Raw genomic sequence first — 21,248 nt, 5'->3', positions numbered from 1 at the left:
CTTGCTGCACCATAAGTAAACAATACTGACTTGTAGTGGATGTGAGCTTCGACTGGAAGCCAGTGGAATGTACGGAGGAGCAGGGTGACATGGGGGAACTTGGGAAGGTTAAACACCCAGACGGACTGCAGTGATCTAGATAAGTTCAGTGGAGACCCATCATTCAGGGCAGGTGAGCCACCTGTTTTGAGCCCCACAGTTTTAGCGATAAAACAGTGAAAAAAATGATTTGTTTGCAAACAATGTATAAAAACATATAATTGAGTTATTAATAAAGCTGCATACAAACATGGTCTTTTTTTGTTTTCTTGAGTAAGGCAGCTCCAAAATGCAGGTCTTCAGCCTTCAGTGGAGGTGGGGCAAGCCAGCATAAAATACAGAGTGCTGTGCCGTTATTATCTCAGTGTTCTGTCATTCATGGGGACAATCCGTCACTGCCAAGTCTAAGGGTAGAACTTGAAAATTCAAGCCCCTTGGGTGCTGCGAGAGAGTTACATTTGAAGTGCCCATACAAGAAGGCTCAAGGTCATTGTCCACAGATAAAATAACATCAAATCATGTGACATCTACAGTCGCTTTGATTGGACTGATCATGTCAACATCATACTTTCAAAATCTGAGCTAGCAGTCATCATCATGAATCAAGTCGACAATCTACTGGCAAATCCTTTTTAATCTTTGTCTTATGAAGAGAAATAATGAGAAATTTAGATAAAATGTGTCGGTGCTCATCGGCCGTTGGACATAAACATCAAATTGCAAATTCAACAATGAGTGGTTTGGAAGGAATCAATGGCTAACTGCAAGCATTGCAAAGCAATCATTAGCCTGCTATTCAGTGGAGTTGCTGTGTGGTCCCAAGTCTAAGATTAAGGGGCCTTTTTCCTATTTTAAATTGTAAACATTCAACATTGGCCGTGCTGTCAATGAAGCTTGATTTGTGACGCGCACAAAACAACTTACCACGGTACTGAAAAATCTGACTTGAGTGAGTTCAAGACAACTGGGAACTCAGGGAAAAACAAGCTACGACTGGGAAAATACATTTTGAACTTTCATCCAACTCGGAATTGTACATTGGGAACTCGGGCCTCTTTCTACAGCTACGACCTGAAGATCACTGACGTCATCATTTTTTCCCTTTTTTCTTCTTCTTCGAGTTCCCAGTTGTCTTGAAAGCAAAATTCAGAGAATGACAGACTTTGATGACAAAATATGCCCACAAATTACTGCCTCGCCACCTTCCTGTTCAAGTGAGCACAGCACAACAAGGTGAGTCCAAAAATGTCTTGTATGCTGCTGCATAAATGATGTAACATGCCAGGGAGATGTGTGTACTGTAGCTAAGAAAGTAATACCAAGTGTATGTTGTGTAGTAAGATGTCAGTAGCCCATGTGCCTCACCCTAATAATTTGGTCTTGTTTCACCTCTTAATTTTGCCTACTGTTCTGACATGTAGCCTATTACCTGTTTTTGAGAAATGTAATCATTGAATATTGTAAGAGTGTAATACAGAGATAATACTAATACAGAGATAACCACTGCTCTACCTAGGTGTTTTAATGTGGGTAATACAGAGATAATACTAATACAGAGATAACCACTGCTCTACCTAGGTGTTTTAATGTGGGTAATACAGAGATAATACTAATACAGAGATAACCACTGCTCTACCTAGGTGTTTTTATGTTGGTAATACTAATACAGATAACCACTGCCCTACCTAGTGTTTTAATGTGACTCATACAGAGATAACCATTGGACATGCATTTTCCATTATGCCATTGTGTTTACCACTTCAGATCCTTAAAGTGTAGTTTAAAGCATATACAGGGCATTATACAAGACCCCTTGACTTTTTCCACATATTGTTACGTTACAGGCTTATACAAAAATTGATTAAATGCATGTTTTACCCCTCATCAATATACACATAATGACAAAGCGAAAAAAGTTTTTCACAAATTTGTAAATTTATACAAATGAATACCTTATTTGCATACATTTTTAGACTGTAATGCTCAATGATTGAATGGGTGTGGAGTCAGGCGCAGAGAGCGGGATGCAGGGAAAAACACGCTTTAACGTCCAAAATCAAAGGAACAAAATAGTTATACCCAACACAGGAGTAACTATAAAAACAAAATAGTACCCTTAGGTAAAATACCAGGACAGCGAGAAAACCCAACAAACCACTAACACCTCTCACAAGTACAGAAGAACAAGCCCGCACAAACAGAAGCGGGCTACACGAACTTAAATAACCCCACCCTAACAACCAAACAATGAACAGGTGAAACCAATTAGACAAAACCAAACGAACACGGAACAAAGGATCGGTGGCAGCTAGTAGACCGGCGACGACGACCGCCGAGCGCCACCCGAACAAGAAGGGGAGCCACCTTCGGTAATATTCGTGACACAGACCCTTTCCTCTGAGACTCAAAATTCAACTCAAGTGCATCCTGTTTCCATTGATCATCCTTGAGATGTTTCTACAACTTGATTGGAGTCCACCTGTGGTAAATTCAAATGTATGGACATGATTGGAAAAGGATCACACCTGTCTTTTTAAGGTCCCACAGCTGACAGTGCAAGTCAGAGCAAAAACCAAGAAATGAGGTCGAAGAAATTTCCGTCGAGCTCCGAGACAGATTTGTGGTGAGGCACAGATCTGGGGAAGAGTACCAAAACATTTCTCAATTCTCTGTTGGCTGGGCTCCCCGCTTGTGCCTTCAAACTCAACAACTTACCACTGCTTCACCTGGCTATCAGCGGAGCCTTGTCTGGCAACGAAACAGTTCATTCAGCCTCATTTACTGCCTTTTAAAATAACATGGCTGACTTACTTAAACAATTGTGGTTTCTACTGACAATTGAGATGTACAAACTATGGCATAAGGGGACGATAAGAGGCAATCCGTAATTTCGATTAAGCCATTAATGAGCGAGCTAGGATGGACGTAGTCAATGTAACTATTTGTTCAGCACTTTGGAAATGTACAGCAACATAATTCAGAACATGGGCCGTTCTTAGTGTTCTCCCTGTACGCCAAGTCAGAACCGTAGAATAAATAAAGGGGCATACATGCAGACAATGATTACATTTCTCAAAAACAGGTTATAGGCTACATGTGAACCACCAAGTCAGAACAGTAGGCAAAATTAAGATGTGAAACTAAATAAAATTATTAGGGTGAGGCACATGGGCTACTAACATCTTACTACACAACATACACTTAGTATTACTTTCTTAGCTACAGTATACATATCTTCCTGGCATATTACATAATTTATGCAGCAGCATACAAGACATTTTTGGACTCACCTTGTTGTGCTGTGCTCACTTGAACAGGAAGGTGACGCGGCAGAAATTTGTGGCCATATTTTGTCATCAAACTTGGTCAACAAAGTCTGTCATTCTCTGGATTTATGGTGCTTTCAAGACAACTGGGAACTTGAAGGAAAAAAAATGGAATCATGATGACGTCAGTGATCTTCAGGTCGTAGCTGTAGAAAGAAGCCCGAGTTCCCAATTTACAATTCCGAGTTGGATGAAAGTTCAAAACATATTTTCTCTGTCGTAGCTTGTTTCTCTCTGAGTTCCCAGTTGTTTTGAACTCACACAAGTCAGATTTTGCAGTACCCGAGTTAAGTTGATTTGAGCGCGGCACAAATCAAGCTCCATTGACAGCACGGCCAATGTTGAAATGTTACAATTTTAAACTAGGAAAAAAGCCCCTTAATCTTAGACTTGGGACCACACAGCCACTCCACTGAATAGTAGGCTAATGATTGCTTTGCAACTCATTGTTGAATTTGCAATTTGTTGTGTGATGTTTATGTCCATAATGTTTCTCATTATTTCTCTTCATATGACAAAGATTAAAAAGGATTTGCCAGTAGATTGTGGACTTGATTCATGATGATGACTGCTAGCTCAGATGTTGAAAGTATGATGTTGACATGATCAAACAGATCCTTTATTTCACACTGTTTTATCGCTATAACTGTGGGGCTCAAAACAGGTGGCTCACCTGCCCTGAATGATGGGTCTCCACTGAACTCCGTCTGGGTGTTTAACCTTCCCAAGATCCCCCATGTCACCCTGCTCCTCCGTACATTCCACTGGCTTCCAGTCGAAGCTCACATCCACTACAAGACAATGGTGTTTACTTACGGTGCAGCAAGAGGAACTGCCCCATCTCTACTTTCAGGCTCAAACCCTGTATCCCAACCCGAGCACTCAGTTCTGCCACCTCTGGTCTCATGGCCGTCCCACTGCTACAGGAGGTCAAGCTCCCTCTCAGCCCAGTCTAAGCACTTCTCTGTCCTACTGTCATACTGTCATATCGAAAATGAAGAACTGAATACAACCATAAGAACCATTCATACTGTCAGATCTAATATGAAGAACTGAATACAACCATAAGAACCATTCATACTGTCAGATCTAATATGAAGAACTGAATACAACCATAAGAACCATTCATACTGTCAGATCTAATATGAAGAACTGAATACAACCATAAGAACCATTCATACTGTCAGATCTAATATGAAGAACTGAATACAACCATAAGAACCATTCATACTGTCAGATCTAATATGAAGAACTGAATACTAAAGAGAAGAAGAGGTTGACCAGTACATATTCATGTAACTTTATTTTTCATTGGCAGATCAATAAAGTTTGCTTCAATGCAGTTATCCAAACACATTCATGATCAGTAACTAAAATAACTAATCTAGTTTGAAAGACAATTAATAAACACATGGATTCATTTCATAAGCTGTGTATCATTAAATAAAGTTGTAAAAGAATCCCCCCCAAACTAATGGTGAAAAGTGATCATCACACAATCTCTATCTGATTCATGTTAGGCGTGGAAGGTAGACTTGTGGTTAGAGCATTGGGCCAGTAACCAAAAGGTTGCTAAATCGAATCCCCGAGCTGACAAGGTAAAAATCTGTTGTTCTGCCTCTGAACAAGGTAGTTAACCCACTGTTCCTAGGCCATCATTGTAAATAAGAATTTGTTCTTAACTGACTTGCCTAGTTAAATAAAGGTTCAATAAAAAATGTAAGAAGTGTCTACTAGCTCCTTCCCACAGAATACTGCAGAGGGACAACCTGGTCTCAGAGCAAAACGTATTATGTTACAAAAACATCCATTCCACTCCATTTAGCATGTTTAGGTTACATGACATTGGCCTACCAATATGAACTACAATATAAAGTAAACATGTAAAGTGTTGGTTTCATGAGCTGAAATAAAACATTCCAGAGATGTTCCATAGGCACAAATCTTATTTCTCTCAAATGTTGTGCACAAATTAGTTAATATCCCTGTTAGTGAGCATTTAAGTCTAAATAAATGCCACACTACATCACAGTCTCAAGTTTAGGGAATGTGCAATTCTCATGATGACTGCAGGAACGTCCACCAGAGCTGCCACCTCTAACGTCCTTCATCGTTTTAGAGAATTTGGCAATACATCCAACCGGCCTCACGACTGCAGATCACATGTAACCACGGCAGCCCAGGACCTCTTCACCTGCAGGATTGTCTGGGGGGGATGAGTAGTATTTCTGTCTGTAATAAAAACCTTTTGTGTGGAAAAACTCATTCTGACTGGCTGGGACTGGCTCCCAAGTGGGCCTACGCCCTCCCAAGTCCCACCCATTCATGAGCCCCTGCCCAGTCATGTGAAATCCATAGATTAGGGCCTCATTTATTTAAAATTGATTTCCTTATACGAACCATAAATCTTTGAACTTGTTACGTTTAGATTGTTGTTCAGTATAATACGACTTGTAGGATGTATCGTATGTTAAGAATTACAATTCGTATGTTATTTTACGCATTGCTATTTATACAACATATTACGAACTTGTAATATGTATGGTATGTTACGAATTCCAATTTGTTGTTGCTAACGTTAGCTAGGTTAGGGGTGAGGGGTTTAAGGTAGAGTTAAATGGGTTTAGGGGAAAGGTTAGGGTAAAGGTTAACATGCTAAGTAGTTGCATGTTAAGCTAACATGCTAACATAGTTAAAAAGTAGTAAGTAGTTGCAAAGTTGCTAATTAGCTGAAAATGCTCAAGTCCTCCTTGATGAGATTCAAACAAGCAGCCTTTGGCTATACGTTTGACTTTGGTCTAGCCTTTGACAGAAACTCACCCAAAAGTCAGGGCAGACGTAAGCAGGCTTCTCTCATGAGTGTGTTCTCTGATGAACTTTTAGCTCAGTTGCTGTTTTGAAGCATTTTACACAGGCAGAGCAGGAGTATGGTTTCTCTCCTTCATGTATATGTTGATGTTTTTTTAAGGTATACAATCGAGAGAAACTTAAACCACAGTCAGAACAGGAGTAAGGCTTTTCTCCGGTGTGTATTCTCTGATGAACTTTTAGCTCATTTGATGTTTTTAAACATTTTCCACAGTCAGAGCAGGAGTATGGCTTCTCACCTGTGTGTGTTCTTTGATGAACCTTTAGCTGATTTGATGTTTTAAAACATTTTCCACAGTCAGAGCAGGAATAAGGCTTCACCCCTGTATGTATACGTTCATGTGATTTTAAGTGGGAAAGTTGAGAGAAACTAGTTCCACAGTCAGGGCAGAAGAAAGGCTTCTCTCCTGTATGTATACGTTCATGTGTCTTTAAGTGGGAAAGTTGAGAGAAACTAGTTCCACAGTCAGGGCAGAAGAAAGGCTTCTCTCCTGTATGTATACGTTCATGTGTCTTTAAGTGGGAAAGTTGAGAGAAACTAGTTCCACAGTCAGGGCAGAAGAAAGGCTTCTCTCTTGTGTGTGTTCTTTGATGAACTTTTAGATCAGCTGATGTTGTGAAGCATTTTCCACAGTCAGAGCAGGAGTATGGCTTCTCACCTGTGTGTGTTATTTGATGAACCTTTAGCTGATTTGATGTTTTAAAACATTTTCCACAGTCAGAGCAGGAGTAGGGCTTCTCCCCTGTATGTATACGTTCATGTGTCTTTAAGTGGGAAAGTTGAGAGAAACTAGTTCCACAGTCAGGGCAGAAGAAAGGCTTCTCTCCTGTATGTATACGTTCATGTGATTTTAAGTGGGAAAGTTGAGAGAAACTAGTTCCACAGTCAGGGCAGAAGAAAGGCTTCTCTCCTGTGTGTGTTCTTTGATGAACTTTTAGTTCAGTTGATGTTGTGGAGCATTTTCCACAGTCAGAGCAGGAGTATGGCTTCTCACCTGTGTGTGTTCTTTGATGAACCTTTAGCTGATTTGATGTTTTAAAACATTTTCCACAGTCAGAGCAGGAGTAGGGCTTCTCCCCTGTATGTATACGTTCATGTGTCTTTAAGTGGGAAAGTTGAGAGAAACTAGTTCCACAGTCAGGGCAGAAGAAAGGCTTCTCTCCTGTGTGTGTTCTCTGGTGACGTTTTAGCACAGTTGATGTTTTGAAGCATTTTCCACAGTCAGAGCAGGAGTAAGGCTTCTCTCCTGTGTGTATTTTTAGGTGTATTTTTAGCTTTGATAGAAATGGGAAAATCTCTTCACAATGTGGGCAGTGATGAGACATCTTAGCTCTCTGATCTTCCTGCTGTTGCTCTCTGGATGTGGAGAATGTCTCAACATGGTATCCTGTGTGAACATCAGAAAAAACAGTCAGTTGGTGTGATATACATGTTAATCAAATGTATTTTATGAAGCACTTTTTACATTAGTAGTTGTCACAAAGTGCTTAACCTGTCTGGTTCAAATCCCATAATTAAAATGATTTTACACCATTTTAAAGATAAACTTCTTGTAAATCCAGCCACAGTGTTCGATTTCAATTAGGCTTTACGGCGAAAGCACACCAAACGATTATGTTAGGTCAGCACCTAGTCACAGAAAACCATACAGTCATTTTCCAGCCAAGGAGAGGTCTCATAAAAGTCAGAAATAGCGATTAAATTAATCACTAACCTTTGATGATCTTCATCAGATGGCACTCACAGGACTTCATGTTACACAATAAATGTGTGTTTTGTTCGATAAAGTTAATCTTTATGTCCAAAAACCTCATTTGAAATTGGTGTGTTGTGTTCAGAATTGCATTGTCTCAAACAAACATCCGATGAAAGTAAGAGAGCCACATCAAAACAGAAATACTCATCATAAACATTGATAAAAGATACAAGTGTTAAACATACGAATACAGATAAACTTCTCCTTAATGCAACCGCTGTGTCAGATTTCAAAAAGGCTTTACGGCGAAAGCACACTCTGCGATTATGTTAGGTCAGCGACTAGACACAGAAACCCATACAGCCATTTTCCAACCAAGGAGAGCTTCACAAAAGTCAGAAATAGCATAAAAATGAATCACTTACCTTTGATGATCTTCATCAGATGGCACTCACAGGATTTGTTAGACAACAAATGTTTGTTTTCTTCAATAAAGTTCATCTTTATGTCCAAATACCTCCGTTTTGTTGGTGCGTTTAGTTCAGAAATCCAAAGGCACAATAAGCACTCTCGAAAAGTCAAAAAACACAATAAAAGATAGTAGAAACATGTCAAACGATGTTTAAAATCAATCTTCAGGTTGCTTTTGTCATAAATAATCAATATTTCTACCGGACAAAAGCTTCTTCAATGGAAAAAGGTAAACAAGAAATGCGCGCTCTCGATCACGTGCCTGGCTCATGGATGGAAATTTCCACTGTCCTCTCATTGAAAGCGGTGGATATCCCTCATTTTTCAGAGTAAAAGCCTGAAACAATGCCTAAAGACTGGTCACGTGTTGAGGAAGCCATAGAGATCTGAAACAATGCCTAAAGACTGGTCACATGTTGAGGAAGACAGATTTCCACTGGGTCCTAAGTCTTCGTATGGTGGATAGGCTTTCAATGGAAAAACAGCCTTTCAAAATAATAGTACTTCCTGGTTGGATTTTCCTCTGGTTTTCGCCTGCCATATCAGTTCTGTTATACTCAGACATTATTTTAACATTATTTTAACAGTGTTTTCTATCCAAATCGACTAATTATATGCATATCCTAGCTTATGGGCCCCGAGTAGCAGGCAGTTTAATTTGGGCACGCTTTTCATCCAAAATTCCAAATGCTGCCCCCTACCCTAGTGAAGTTAACTTCTTTGGGGTAGGGGGCAGTATTGGGTAGCTTGTATGAAAAACGTGCCCAAATTAAGCTGCCTGCTACTCAGACGAAAAAGCTAGAATATGCATATGAATAGAACATTTGGATAGAAAACACTCTGAAGTTTCTAAAACTGTTTGAATGATGTCTGTGAGTATAACAGAACTCATATGGCAGGTAAAATCCTGGGAAGAAAATCCTACCAGGAAGTGGGAAATCTGAGGTTGTAGTTATTCAACTCAGCTCCTATTGAAGATACTATTGAAGATACCGTGTGATGTTAGTTATTTTTATTTTTGGCTTCCTTCTACTCTAAAAGAGGGGCTCATAAGGGCTCTATGAGTGAGTGGTCTAGCAGAGTGCCACAGCCTTGGTCTGGCGCGCTCACATGAAAGGTAGCTACGTTCCACTTCATTTGTACAGACAAAGGAATTGTCCGGTTGGAACATTAATGAAGATTTATGTTAAAAACGTCAGAAAGATTGATTCTAAACATCGTTTGACATGTTGCTACGGACTGTAACGGAACTTTTTTTGACTTTTCGTCTGAAACTAGTGAACGCGCTTGGTGAGTTTAGATTGTGTACTGAACGCGCCAACAAAAGTTGCTGTTTTGAAATAAATGTACATTATCAAACAGAACAAGCACTTATTGTGGACCTGGGATCCCTGGGAGTGCATTCTGATGAAGATCATCAAACGTAAGTGAATATTTATCATGTTATTCTGACATCTCTCGACTCCAACATGGCAGACATTTGTTTGGCTTGATTTTGTTGTCTGAGCGCCGTACTCAGATTATGCTTTTTTGGTCAAGTTTTTTTGAAATCGGACACAGCGGTTGCATTAATGAGAAGTGTATCTATAATTCCCTGCATAATTCTTGTATTTTCATCAACATTTATTATGAGCATTTCTGTAATTGATGTGGCTTTCTGCAAAAATCACCGGATGTTGTGGAACTACTGAACGTAAAGCTCCCATGTAAACTCAGATTTTTGCATATAAATATGAACTTTACCGAACAAAACATACATGTATTGTGTAATATGATGTCCTAGGAGTGTCATCGGATGAAGATCATCAAAGGTAGGTGATTCATTTTATTGATATTTCTGCTTTTTGTGACTCCACTCTTTTGTTGGAAAATGGCTGAATGCTTTCTGTGACTTGGCTCTGACCTAACATAACGATATGTTCTGCTTTCACCGAAAAGTGTTTTTGAAATCGGACACTGTGGTTGGATTAACGACAATTGTATCTTTAAAATGGTGTAAAATACTTGTATGTTTGAGGAATATTAATTATGGGATTTCTGTTGTTTTGAATTTGGCGCCCTGCAGTTTCACTGGCAGTTGAAAGGTGGGACGCTCGCGTCCCAAACGGTCCCAGAGAGGTTAACAGAAACCCAGCCTAAAATCCCCAAAGAGCAAGCAATGCAGATGTAGAAGCACAGTGGCCACAAAAAAACTCCCTAGAAAGCAGGAACCTAGGAAGAAACCGAGAGAGGAACCAGGCTCAGAGTGGTGACCAGTCCTCTTCTGGCCATACCGGGTGACAAGTAGCCTAGTGTTTAGAGCAACCGGAAGGTTGCAAGATCGAATCCCCGAGCTGACAAGGTAAAAATCTGTGGTTCTGCCCCTGAACAAGGCAGTTAACCCAATGTTCCTAGGCCATCATTGAAAATAGGAATTTGTTCTTAACTGACTTGCCTATGTCCAAATGCTAGCAGGACACTTACGACAACATCCGGTGAAATTGCAGAGCGCGAAATTCAAATAAATCACTTACCTCTGAAGATCTTCTTCTGATTGCAATCCCAAGGGTCCCAGCTACACAATGAATGGTTGTTTTGTTCGATAATATCCTTCATTATATCCCAAAAGTATCAGTTTAGATGGCGCGCTTGATTCAGTAGGTCACTCGTTCAACATGCACGCAAACGAATCCTAAAGGTTACCGGTAAAGATCGTCCAAAAAAGTCAAACGAAGTTTCCAATTAATCCTCAGGTATTCTAATATGTAAATAAACAATAATATTTAAGACGGAGAATAGTGTGTTCAATAGCAAAGATAAATAACGAAGAGCGCACTCTCGTTGATGCGTGCAACATGACTACTTTTCTAAGGGGGACATCTTGGAAAAACTACAATTACTCATTTTTCAAAAAACAAGCATGAAACCCTTTCTAAAGACTGTTGACATTTAGTGGAAGCCAAAGGAACTGCAATCTGGGTCCTATCAATTTGAATATCCCATAGGCAAGCATTGAAAAAATCTGTGACCTCAAGAAATAAAAATTCAGGATGGATTTTACTCAAGGTTTTCACCTGTCATATAAGTTCTGTTATACCCACAGACATTATTTTTACAGTTTTAGAAAGTTCAGAGTGTTTTCTATCCAATGCTATCAAGTATATGCATATCCTAGCTTCTGGGCAGTTTACTTTGGGCACGTCAGTCATCGGAAATTCCGGACAATAACCGGTACACTAAGAAAGTTAAATAAGGGTTAAAAAAATATATATTTTAAATACACTACCATTAGTGGTGAAATAAATAAATAAATTCTAAAGTTACAAATGTGCATGTTTTTAAAAGAATAGCACATTTTTTGTCCAATCAAAAAATGTCAAAGTGATCAGAAATACAGTGTAGACATTGTTAATGTTGTAAATGACTATTGTAGCTGGAAACGGCTGAAGATCTCGTACAACACTGTGTACTACTCTCTTCACAGAACAATGCAAACAGTCGCTAACCAGAATAGTGTCTAGAAGGCCAGCATCCCGGAGTCGCCTCTTCACTGTTGACATTGAGATTGGTGTTTTGCGGGTACTATTTAATGAAGCTGCCAGTTGAGGACTTGTGAGACGACTGTTTCTCAAACTAGACACTCTAAAATACTTGTCCTCTTGCCCAGTTGTGCACAGGGGCCTCCCACTCCTCTTTCTATTCTGGTTAGAGCCAGTTTGCACTGTTCTGTGAAGGGAGTAGTCCACAGAACTGCAAGAGATCTTCAGTTTCTTGGAAATTTCTCACATGGAATAGCCTTCATTTCTCAGAACAAGAATAGACTGATGACTTTCAGAAGAAAGGTCTTTGTTTCTGGCCATTTTGAGCCTGTAGTCGAACCGACAAATGACCCAGATACTCAACTAGTCTAAAAAAGGACCGTTTTATTGCTTCTTTTATCAGCACCACAGTTTTCAGCTGTGCTAACATAATTGCAAAAGGGTTTTGTAATGATCAATTAGCCCTTTAAAATGATAAACTTGGATTAGCTAACACAACATGCATTTGGATCATAGGAGTGATGGTTGCTGATAATGGGCCTCTGTACACCTATGTAGATATTCCATTTTAAAAAATCATCCGTTTCCAGCTACAAGTCATTTACAACATTAACAATGTCTACACTGTATTAATGGTCAATTTGATGTGATTTTAATGGACCAAAAAAATATACTTTTCTTTCAAAAACAAGGACATTTCTAAGTGACCCTAAACTTTTCAACGGTAGTGTATGTATTCATTTCAGTTTGCTGTATGGGAAGGGGAATCAAACTATTCTAAAACTGGGTAGGAGTCAAAAACTAATAAGAGGCAAAAGTGGTGAAAATGATGAGCTATACCATCCTCCACTCAACATCACAAGGGTGATAGTCATTACTTTAAACACAAATTCTACTAAGATATTTCACCCTGAAACTGTATCACTGTGTGTAGAAAAGGCCCATGGAGTTGGTGGAATAATCCTTTAATTCATTGCCATTTACTCAGCTGGGCCAGGGGCGCTTTAATTAGGTCAGGTGGAAATGACCGACAGATCTCAACTCCATAAAAGGAGGAAATTGCCATCGCCTGATCTCGCTGCTTTCTCTTCCTTAACTCCATCTGATCCAGAGGTTCTGTGCGTCCATGAATCCACACTACTCAGTAAATATACCACTTTATGGTTAAAGGAATTCCTGCCTCAGTCTCATCCATTCCTCTGTCAGCTGACACATGACCACCTGTTCACCTTCACTGTCAGTCATCCTACCTGTCCAGCTACCCACACAGATTCCACTAATCTTTCAATGGTCCTTCGAGACGGATGATGACTGAACCAAAGACAGGTGGAAAGGAAATGGAGGCGGAGAGGGAAGAATTGTCTCCCCTGGAAGGAAGAAGAGAGGAGGAGAGAGCAGCTGAGGGAAAGGTCTTGGAACAAAGGAAATATCCAGGAGCTAAGCCTAAAGCAACAAAGGCTTCATCCTCAACCACCAACAGCACCAGAAGAACCAGGCAAGCCCCTGGTTATCTTAAGGATTATGTGGTCAAGTTTCCGACATCAAAGGGCAAGCCCACCAGAGCTCAAAGTGTTGATGGATCAACTATACGTTTCAGCCATCAACCATCCCCTCTGAGCCAAGGACCGGAAACTGCTTTGGAGCAGGAAAGTGGTCTACATGAAGAACCTATGGAGGAGGTAACTCCCACTGCACAGGTCGACCAGCTTCCTGAGGCTCCGCTCACTCCTTAACTAATGGGAAATCGTCGAAGCACTCTAGACGGAGTGGGAGTTCGACCAGTGGATACCCCTTTGGAAGTGGCCATGGCAGCCGCCATTCACTAGCGATTCACAGACCGCTGTCCTACAAGAGAGGATGAAACTATTAGCTTTGGAAGAAATTGAGCGTCAGATTGAGGAGGAACGACAGGCTGATGAACGATGTCACCAATTGGATGTGCAGGCCCGTAGAGCTCTACAGGAATTCATTGCCAAGGACCTGGCACAGCAGCGACGGCACCGTCAAGCCAGAAGGGAATTGGAGGAGGCACAGATGGTCTCATCCTTCTTGGAGAGGAACGAACAGGGAGTTGACCTGACCACCCCTCTACATGTACCTGACCGGTCTGCCTTTCTTTCCCAATCTGCCCCTCTGGTACAGCATGGCACACAGTCCCCAGAGGCTCCGGGGTCAACAGCCAACACAGAGCACGGAAGACAGGCCGCTCTGCCAACGCCCTCTATGCCAGTGACACAAGTTAGCATTCCTCCATCTGGACAAAGCATCACTCCTTCGCCTTTCTGCCAATTACCAACCAAGGCAAATCGTTCCTTTCGTCCAGGGCCAGGCCAGTCCTCAAACAACAGGTCGGAGGGCTCTCGCCCAATTCCGGCTGCCACAAATGGAGGGTCTGGGACAGTAGGGGACCGGCCCAATGAGGCCACAGTGGGCTCATCAGAAGTCCCGGGTTTATCCTTCACGCAACCAGAAGAGGGAGCCAACATTATGCAACTTCTAGTAGCCTCAGCCTATGGAATTCCCAGACCCAAACTGCCATACTTTGAAAACGGAAAGGAGAGTGAATTTGTCCTTTTGGAAATGGCATTGGAGAGTCTACTGGGTATTCACAGTCATCTGTCAGAACGCTACAAATACCAAGTACTAATGGATCATTTGCGGTTTCCCAGTGCATACAGGCTGGCCCAATCCTTTATGCACTCCGCAACACCATACACTGCTGCTCTCCAGGCCCTGAAGATGAGATATGGTGAGCCACGTCAGCTAGTCCAGAATGAACTAAACAACATCCTGAACACGTCTCCAATTAAAATGGGAGACCATGCTGCCTTCCAAGAATTCTCCCTGGCTGTCCAATCCCTGACCTCGATGCTCCAATCCATTGAAGGAGAAGACGGGAACGAGCTGAAATGTGGCTCCCACGTGGACAGGTTCTTAGCAAACTTCCAGTGTACCTCAGAGACAGTTTCATTGAACATTGTTTGAATAAGGGCATCCTGAAAGAGGGCTCGAGAAGCACCTATGCTCTCAGAGACCTGGCCGCATGGTTGGAGGTGAAGGCAAAGGCGAAGAGCATCGCTCACCAGGCCACAATCTCCGCCATAGCCACCGGGGGAAGGAAGGAGTTTGAATGCCAGGAGGGACAGAAAAGGCCAAATCCCACTACCATGTACTTAAATAGTGAGGCCGGGGAGGAACCCGGGAAGAAGACCCCTCTCAAGAGCAAGAACATCAAATTCCAGCCTTACTGCCCATATTGCAATAAGTGTGCCCGTAGCCATAAGGCGGAGACCTGCACATTGAGGAAACCCTGCATCCGCTGTAAAGAAATCCATCTCACCGTGTTGCATGATCTAATTCCCCAAGCACAGAAGGAGCAGAGTATGCTCATGGTAGGAGCTGCAAAGGAGCTGTACCTCGACCAGCAGAACCGGTCTCCAAGGGTCATGTTGAAGGTGGTCAAGGTCACTCTGCAAAGTGAAGGGAGAAGCATTGATACATTCGCCGTTCTAGATGATGGGTCAGAAAGAACCATCATTCTCATGGCGGCCACCCGTCAGCTTAACCTGGAAGGGACCCCCGAGACCCTTAATCTCAGAACGGTGCGACATGATGTTATCCAAATGAAAGGCTCTGCTGTAACCTTTAGCATTTCACCTTCAGGAAACAGGGACGTGGCCTATAACATCACCAATGCCTTCACAGCAGATGGCTTGAATCTTGCAGAGCACTCCTGCCCGGTAAGTGTTCTACAGAAACAATATCCTCATCTCCGAGGATTGCCTCTTCCTAACCTGGCCAGAGTAGCGCCACTTATCCTGATTGGGTCAGACCACCCACATCTCGTCACCCCGACAGCCTATACGAGCTGGACCAGAAGGAGGGCCCATTGCTGTCCATACATCCTTGGGTTGGGCTGTGCAAGGTCCATCCCATCTACTTCTCTCCACCCAAGCTGTACTGTCACAGCAAGTCCTCTTCACCAAAGCAATCCAGATGCAGCCACTGACCTCCTTCGGAATGTTGAGATGCTCTGGAAGATGGACACCTTCTCCAACCGGAAGCTACAGGAGGTCACTCGCTCAAAACATGACTATGCATTAGACCTGGAGAAGAGCACCACCACCACTGAAATGGATGGCGTTCGCAGGTATGCAACCCCACTGCTACGGGTGCCCAACCATCCTCCTCTGGCAACCACGATACGGGCTGTACTCCCACTACTGTGTGGAACGGAGCGACGCCTGGTGAAGAATCCTGAGCTTGCAGAAGTTCATAACCGAGAGATTCATAACCTTGTGAAGGCAGGCTACGTCACTGAAGTGACAGCTCATGAAGAGGGAAACGCACTCCGTGAATCCTGGTATCTCCCTCACCATGTTATCCAGCAACATGGTGGGAAGTATAGACTTGTCTTCAACTGTTCATTCCAAGCTGCTGGTCAAAGCCTGAATGACTGTTTACTCCCCAGACCAACCTTAGGTCCTTCCTTGCTCGGTGTCCATCTCCGGTTCCGGCAGCACTCTACAGCCATCAGTGGAGACATCAAAGCCCTGTTTCATCAGATTCGTTTTCTGCCTTCCGATACCACACTGCTCCGGTTCATATGGCGAGATATGGAACGAGATGCAGAGCCCACAATCTATGAATGGCAGGTACTCCCATACTCCCAAAAGTATTCAGACCCCTTGGCTTTTTGTTTTTGTTACATTACAGTCTTATTCTAATTCTCATCAGTCGACACACAATACCCATAATGACAAGGGCAAAAACAGATTTTTAGAAATAACATTAAATATTACATTTATGTAAGTATTCAGACCCTTTACACAATAGTTAGTTGAAGCACCTTTGGCATTGATTACAGCCTTGAGTCTTGTTGGGTATGAAGCTACAAGCTTGGCACAATTGTATTTGGGGATTTTTTTCCCATTCTTCTCTGCAGATCCTCTCAAGCTCATGGTCAGAGTCCTTTAGGTGCCTTTTGGCAAACTCCAAGTGGACTATCATGTGCCTTTTACTGAGGAGTGGCTTCCGTCTGGGCACTCTACCATAAAAGCCTGATTAGTGGAGTGCTGCAGAGATGGTTGTCCTTCTGGAAGATCCATAGAGGAACTCTGTAGCTTTGTCAGAGTGACCATCGGGTTCTTGGCCACCTCCCTGATCCTGACCCTTCTCCCACGATTGCTCAGTTTGGCCGGGTGGCCAGCTCTAGGAAGAGTCTTGGTGGTTCCAAACTTCTTCCATTGAAGACTAATGGAGGCCTCTGTGTTCTTGGGACCTTTAATGCTGCAGAAATGTTTTGGTACTGGTCTCCAGATCTGTGCCGACACAATCCTGTCACGGAGCTCGACGGACAAATCCTTCCACCTCATGACTTGGTTTTAACTCTGACATGCAGTGTCAACTGTGGGACCTGACATAGACAGGTGTGTGCCTGTCCAAATCATGTCCAATCAATTGAATTTACCACAGGTGGACTCCAAGTTGTAGAAACATCTCAAGGATCATCTCATAGCAAAGGGTCTGAAAACTTAGGTAAATAAGCAATTTTTTTTATTACATTTGCAAGAATTTCTAAAAACCTGTTTTGGCTTTGTCATTATGGGGTATTGTGATGTCATTATGGGGTATTGTGATGTCATTTTGGGGTATTGTGATGTCATTATGGGGTATTGTGTGTAGATTGACGAGGAAAAACATGCAACATGTTTCTACAACTTGACATATTAAATATATATGTATCAGATATAAATCATCAGGATGTGGTAGTCTACTGGTTATGTTCAACACTTCTCCAATCGTTGTTGAGATCTGATATTCTGTGCAGCAAACAAATTATAATTCAATATTGACAGTGATGATGCCATGGCCTATTTTGAAATGAGGAATGCCTAACTTGGTGATTGAGGGTATTAAACATTTTCAAAGTTCTTGAGACAATGTGTGGGCAAAGGCAGGCGATACAAGTTTAAATAGTTTTTGCTTCGCTGTGAAGTCTTGAGTTATTCAGGGATGTGTGATGTCAGAATTACAGAATTCAACCTAGCAATAGACTGGTCATAACTTATGGAGGTCTAATATATGAATATAACTTCTAGATAGAACCAGCTCTTACCATGACTAACAGTTTTCCTAATCTTCTCCTCCTCTTCTTCTTCATCTTTAAGGTTGACATTCAGCAGTGTTTGACTGCAGTCTTCCAGCTTCACTGATGCCATCTCTGGATCCTGCAGAGCCAACTGGGCTCCACTGTCACAATCAGGACACAGTGACTGTAGGTTCCTACTCAGTGTGGAAGGAGAGAGACAGGTTGCGTTTGTCCTCACTGTTGATGTTACTGGCCTCAGATTAAGGTCTGTAGTAATAAAGACAAACAGAAACAAAAGTTATTTTCTTGACAGTTCTGGCACTTTATTCTGTAAAAATATTTTATCTTTTTTCATGTTTGATTATCATTTCAGTAGATCAGGTAGATAATCCCTGACAAAACATTCATTCACATTAGACACAAAGTACACATTTGAAATTGCACGACATAAGTGCACTTAATCTATAGTAGATTTCCTAAATTCACATAAATGCATAAATGACTCAACAACCATTTAGTACAAGGTAGGAGTATGTTTCAGGCAGCACTATGTACTATTTCATGAATAACCTTGTCTTCACTGTATTAAGCTCCATCAGTCTGCACTGTAGTTCCACCAGTCTGCCTTACAGCCTCTGCATATGATACATCATGACAGATTCTATATCTCTGAGCATCTCTCTGCACCTGGCATCCACCAAATGCTGCTCTGTGTGTCCTCCGCACAATTGCAACACTTAACAGTCACATTGCTCCAACATTCACTGTAATCATGTTCCCCACAACACTTGGCACATCTTTTCACTCAACATCTACTTGTCCCATTCTTTGGCATTTAAAAACACTGTGATGATTCACGGTTGCTGCTCCAGTTTCAACTGTTCTGCTTGGAACCCTGACCTGTTCACCGGTTGTGGTACCTGTCCCAGACCTGCTGTTTTCAACTCTCTAGAGACAGCAGGAGCAGTAGAGATACTCACAATGATCGGCTATGAAAAGCCAACTGAAATTGACTCCTGAGGTGCTGACCTGTCGCACCCTTGACAACCACTGTGATTATTATTATTTGACCCTGCCGGTCATCTATGAACATTTGAACATATTGGCAATGTTCTGTTATAATCTCCACCCAGCACAGGCAGAAGAGGACTGGCCACCCCTCATAGCCTGGTTCCTCTCAGGGTTTCTTCCTAGGTTCCTGCATTTTCCTAGCCACTGTGCTTCTACACTTGCATTGCTTGCTGTTTGGGGTTTTAGGCTGGGTTTCTGTACAGCACTTTGTGACATCAGCTGATGTAAGAAGGGCTTTATAAATACATTTGATTGGTTGATTAATGAGGCTGGGTCAAAATCACTGACATTGAAGCTAAGGAATCCTATTCTGTACTTTTCCAGACAAAACCTTCTAACACCTCAACAGCACTGATAAGCTTTCACTTCTTTAACCCTCTTTCCTACTGATCAACCTTTAGGCTTCAACCACTGTCTCCCTTCACATGTTCTTTAACAATATCATCCATGGACATAGATATTGGGACCTCAGAGATTATTACTCCCTTCAATGTAGCATCAGCTCCAGGGTCACGGCTTCTGAGCTTCGTCCCATTATGATTTTCCATTTGAAGAATCTTCCCTTGCTGAACCTGACCAGCACAAGATATTAACAATCTACCACTTTCAATGTTTTATATCACCTTTATTTAACCAGGTAGGTTAGTTCAGAACAAGTTCTCATTTACACGGCTGCATCCCAGTTTAACTTCACCTCTTTTTATGGCCTTGGTTAATCAGGGTGTAAATGAGGCCCTGTGGTCTCCTCAAACACATCCCATCTTTCCACTCTAAAATATTATTACTCTAGCTCTCTACCGTAGGCCTCTGGAGTTTCTATAGTACATGCGCCTCTGCTTCCAGTATCAATATCTCTGTTCTTCCTGTCTTTCCACTACAGACCATTCACATACTAGGCCCTCATCCTCCCACTCCATATCATCAGAAGAACTGTCCCCCACACTGATCGCACTCCAGCACAGCTGTTGCTTCTCAAACTCTCTCCTTTTCCATTGTTTCAGGAGTGTCAAACTCATTCCATTGAGGGCCGAGTCTCCTCGGTTTCCCCCCCCCCCATCTCAATTAAAACCTATACAATCAGATGAGAGGAGTTCCTTTCTAATTGGCGACCTTAATTCATTAATCAAGTACAAGGGTGGAGCGAAAACCCGTAGACACTTGGTCCTCCATGGAATGAGTTTGACACGTGCACCGATTCATCCGCATGAATCGATGCCATTCCCTGCAGTTGGCCTCTCTCTCCAAATGGTGAAGGATAACTTCAGTTAGCTTCCCTCTATTTTGACACTCCATCACGCAGCCTCATGTCGCCATTTCACCACGAGCAAACTCCTTGAAAGACAACCGAAACCGTTGCCGCCTTTTGACTTGCATCGTACGACCCATCCTGATCTCGCGAGCTTACATTAACGAAACAGTGTATGTAAACTCGCGAGAACAGGATGGTTCGGACGAGGCTATTTACCAGCTCATAAACATTTTATACAAAACCAAGAACATGTAAAAACGACCTCAAATAAGTAGAATCTTTATGAAATTACTTTGACGAAATTACGTACATACACTCAGATAAACCCAAAGTCCAGTATGTGACTTGTAAAATATTTTTTACACGTTCTTCACTCACTCGGTTTGACCCCAAAATAACACATAAAATTAAAACCTTTACCAAACGTGATAATACATTGACTGATTTGTTACCTATCGTATTATATATTCTCTCGACATTAGCAAGTTTAAACATGCTATTACATACCTACAATGATACATTTGAAACGGACACAACCACTATCGACAAAACAACACAGTTCTGTCGTTTCGACCCGGAACTTCCTGTTCCCCACTACGAATTTTTTTTAATTGTAATTTTTTAAATATCAAATCAATACATAAAGCACATGAGGGAACACAAGCATACATAGATTATAAACAATAGACAATCGAGCTAGGGGGTACAATATCATATTACAATTACACAAGGACCTTAAGGGTGGCAGAATAGCCTAGTGGTTAGAGCGTTGGACTAGTAACCGGAAGGTTGCGAGTTCAAACCCCCGAGCTGACAAGGTACAAATCTGTCGTTCTGCCCCTGAACAGGCAGTTAACCCACTGTTCCCAGGCCGTCATTGAAAATAAGAATGTGTTCTTAACTGACTTGCCTGGTTAA

General features: G+C 42.0%; 1 protein-coding gene across 1 annotated transcript; it reads right to left on the bottom strand.

Moving 5' to 3' along the window:
• Positions 1-4,637: 4,637 nt before the first annotated feature.
• LOC116359804 (gastrula zinc finger protein XlCGF26.1-like) lies at positions 4,638-20,932 on the bottom strand. Its single transcript, XM_031813549.1, has 3 exons — positions 20,838-20,932; positions 18,038-18,277; positions 4,638-7,621 (listed from the first exon to the last, which is right to left on the bottom strand). The coding sequence occupies exons 2-3, from the start codon at positions 18,138-18,140 to the stop codon at positions 6,219-6,221; spliced, it is 1,506 nt and encodes a 501-aa protein (XP_031669409.1). The 5' UTR covers positions 18,141-18,277; positions 20,838-20,932; the 3' UTR covers positions 4,638-6,218.
• Between the last annotated feature and the right edge of the window lie 316 nt (positions 20,933-21,248).

Source organism: Oncorhynchus kisutch, unplaced genomic scaffold (assembly GCF_002021735.2).
Source record: "Oncorhynchus kisutch isolate 150728-3 unplaced genomic scaffold, Okis_V2 Okis05a-Okis16b_hom, whole genome shotgun sequence".
Classification (NCBI taxonomy): Eukaryota; Metazoa; Chordata; class Actinopteri; order Salmoniformes; family Salmonidae; genus Oncorhynchus; species Oncorhynchus kisutch.
This window is presented reverse-complemented; position numbering and strand designations above follow the sequence as displayed.

What these genes read in the sequence shown, in the direction of transcription:
- LOC116359804 (XM_031813549.1), bottom strand. Translation starts at nt 18,140, where the DNA reads ATGGCATCAGTGAAGCTGGAAGACTGCAGTCAAACACTGCTGAATGTC. An exon ending in TAGGAAAACTGTTAGTCATG is followed by an intron (nt 7,622 to 18,037) that starts GTAAGAGCTGGT and finishes ATGTTCACACAG; the next exon opens with GATACCATGTTGAGACATTC.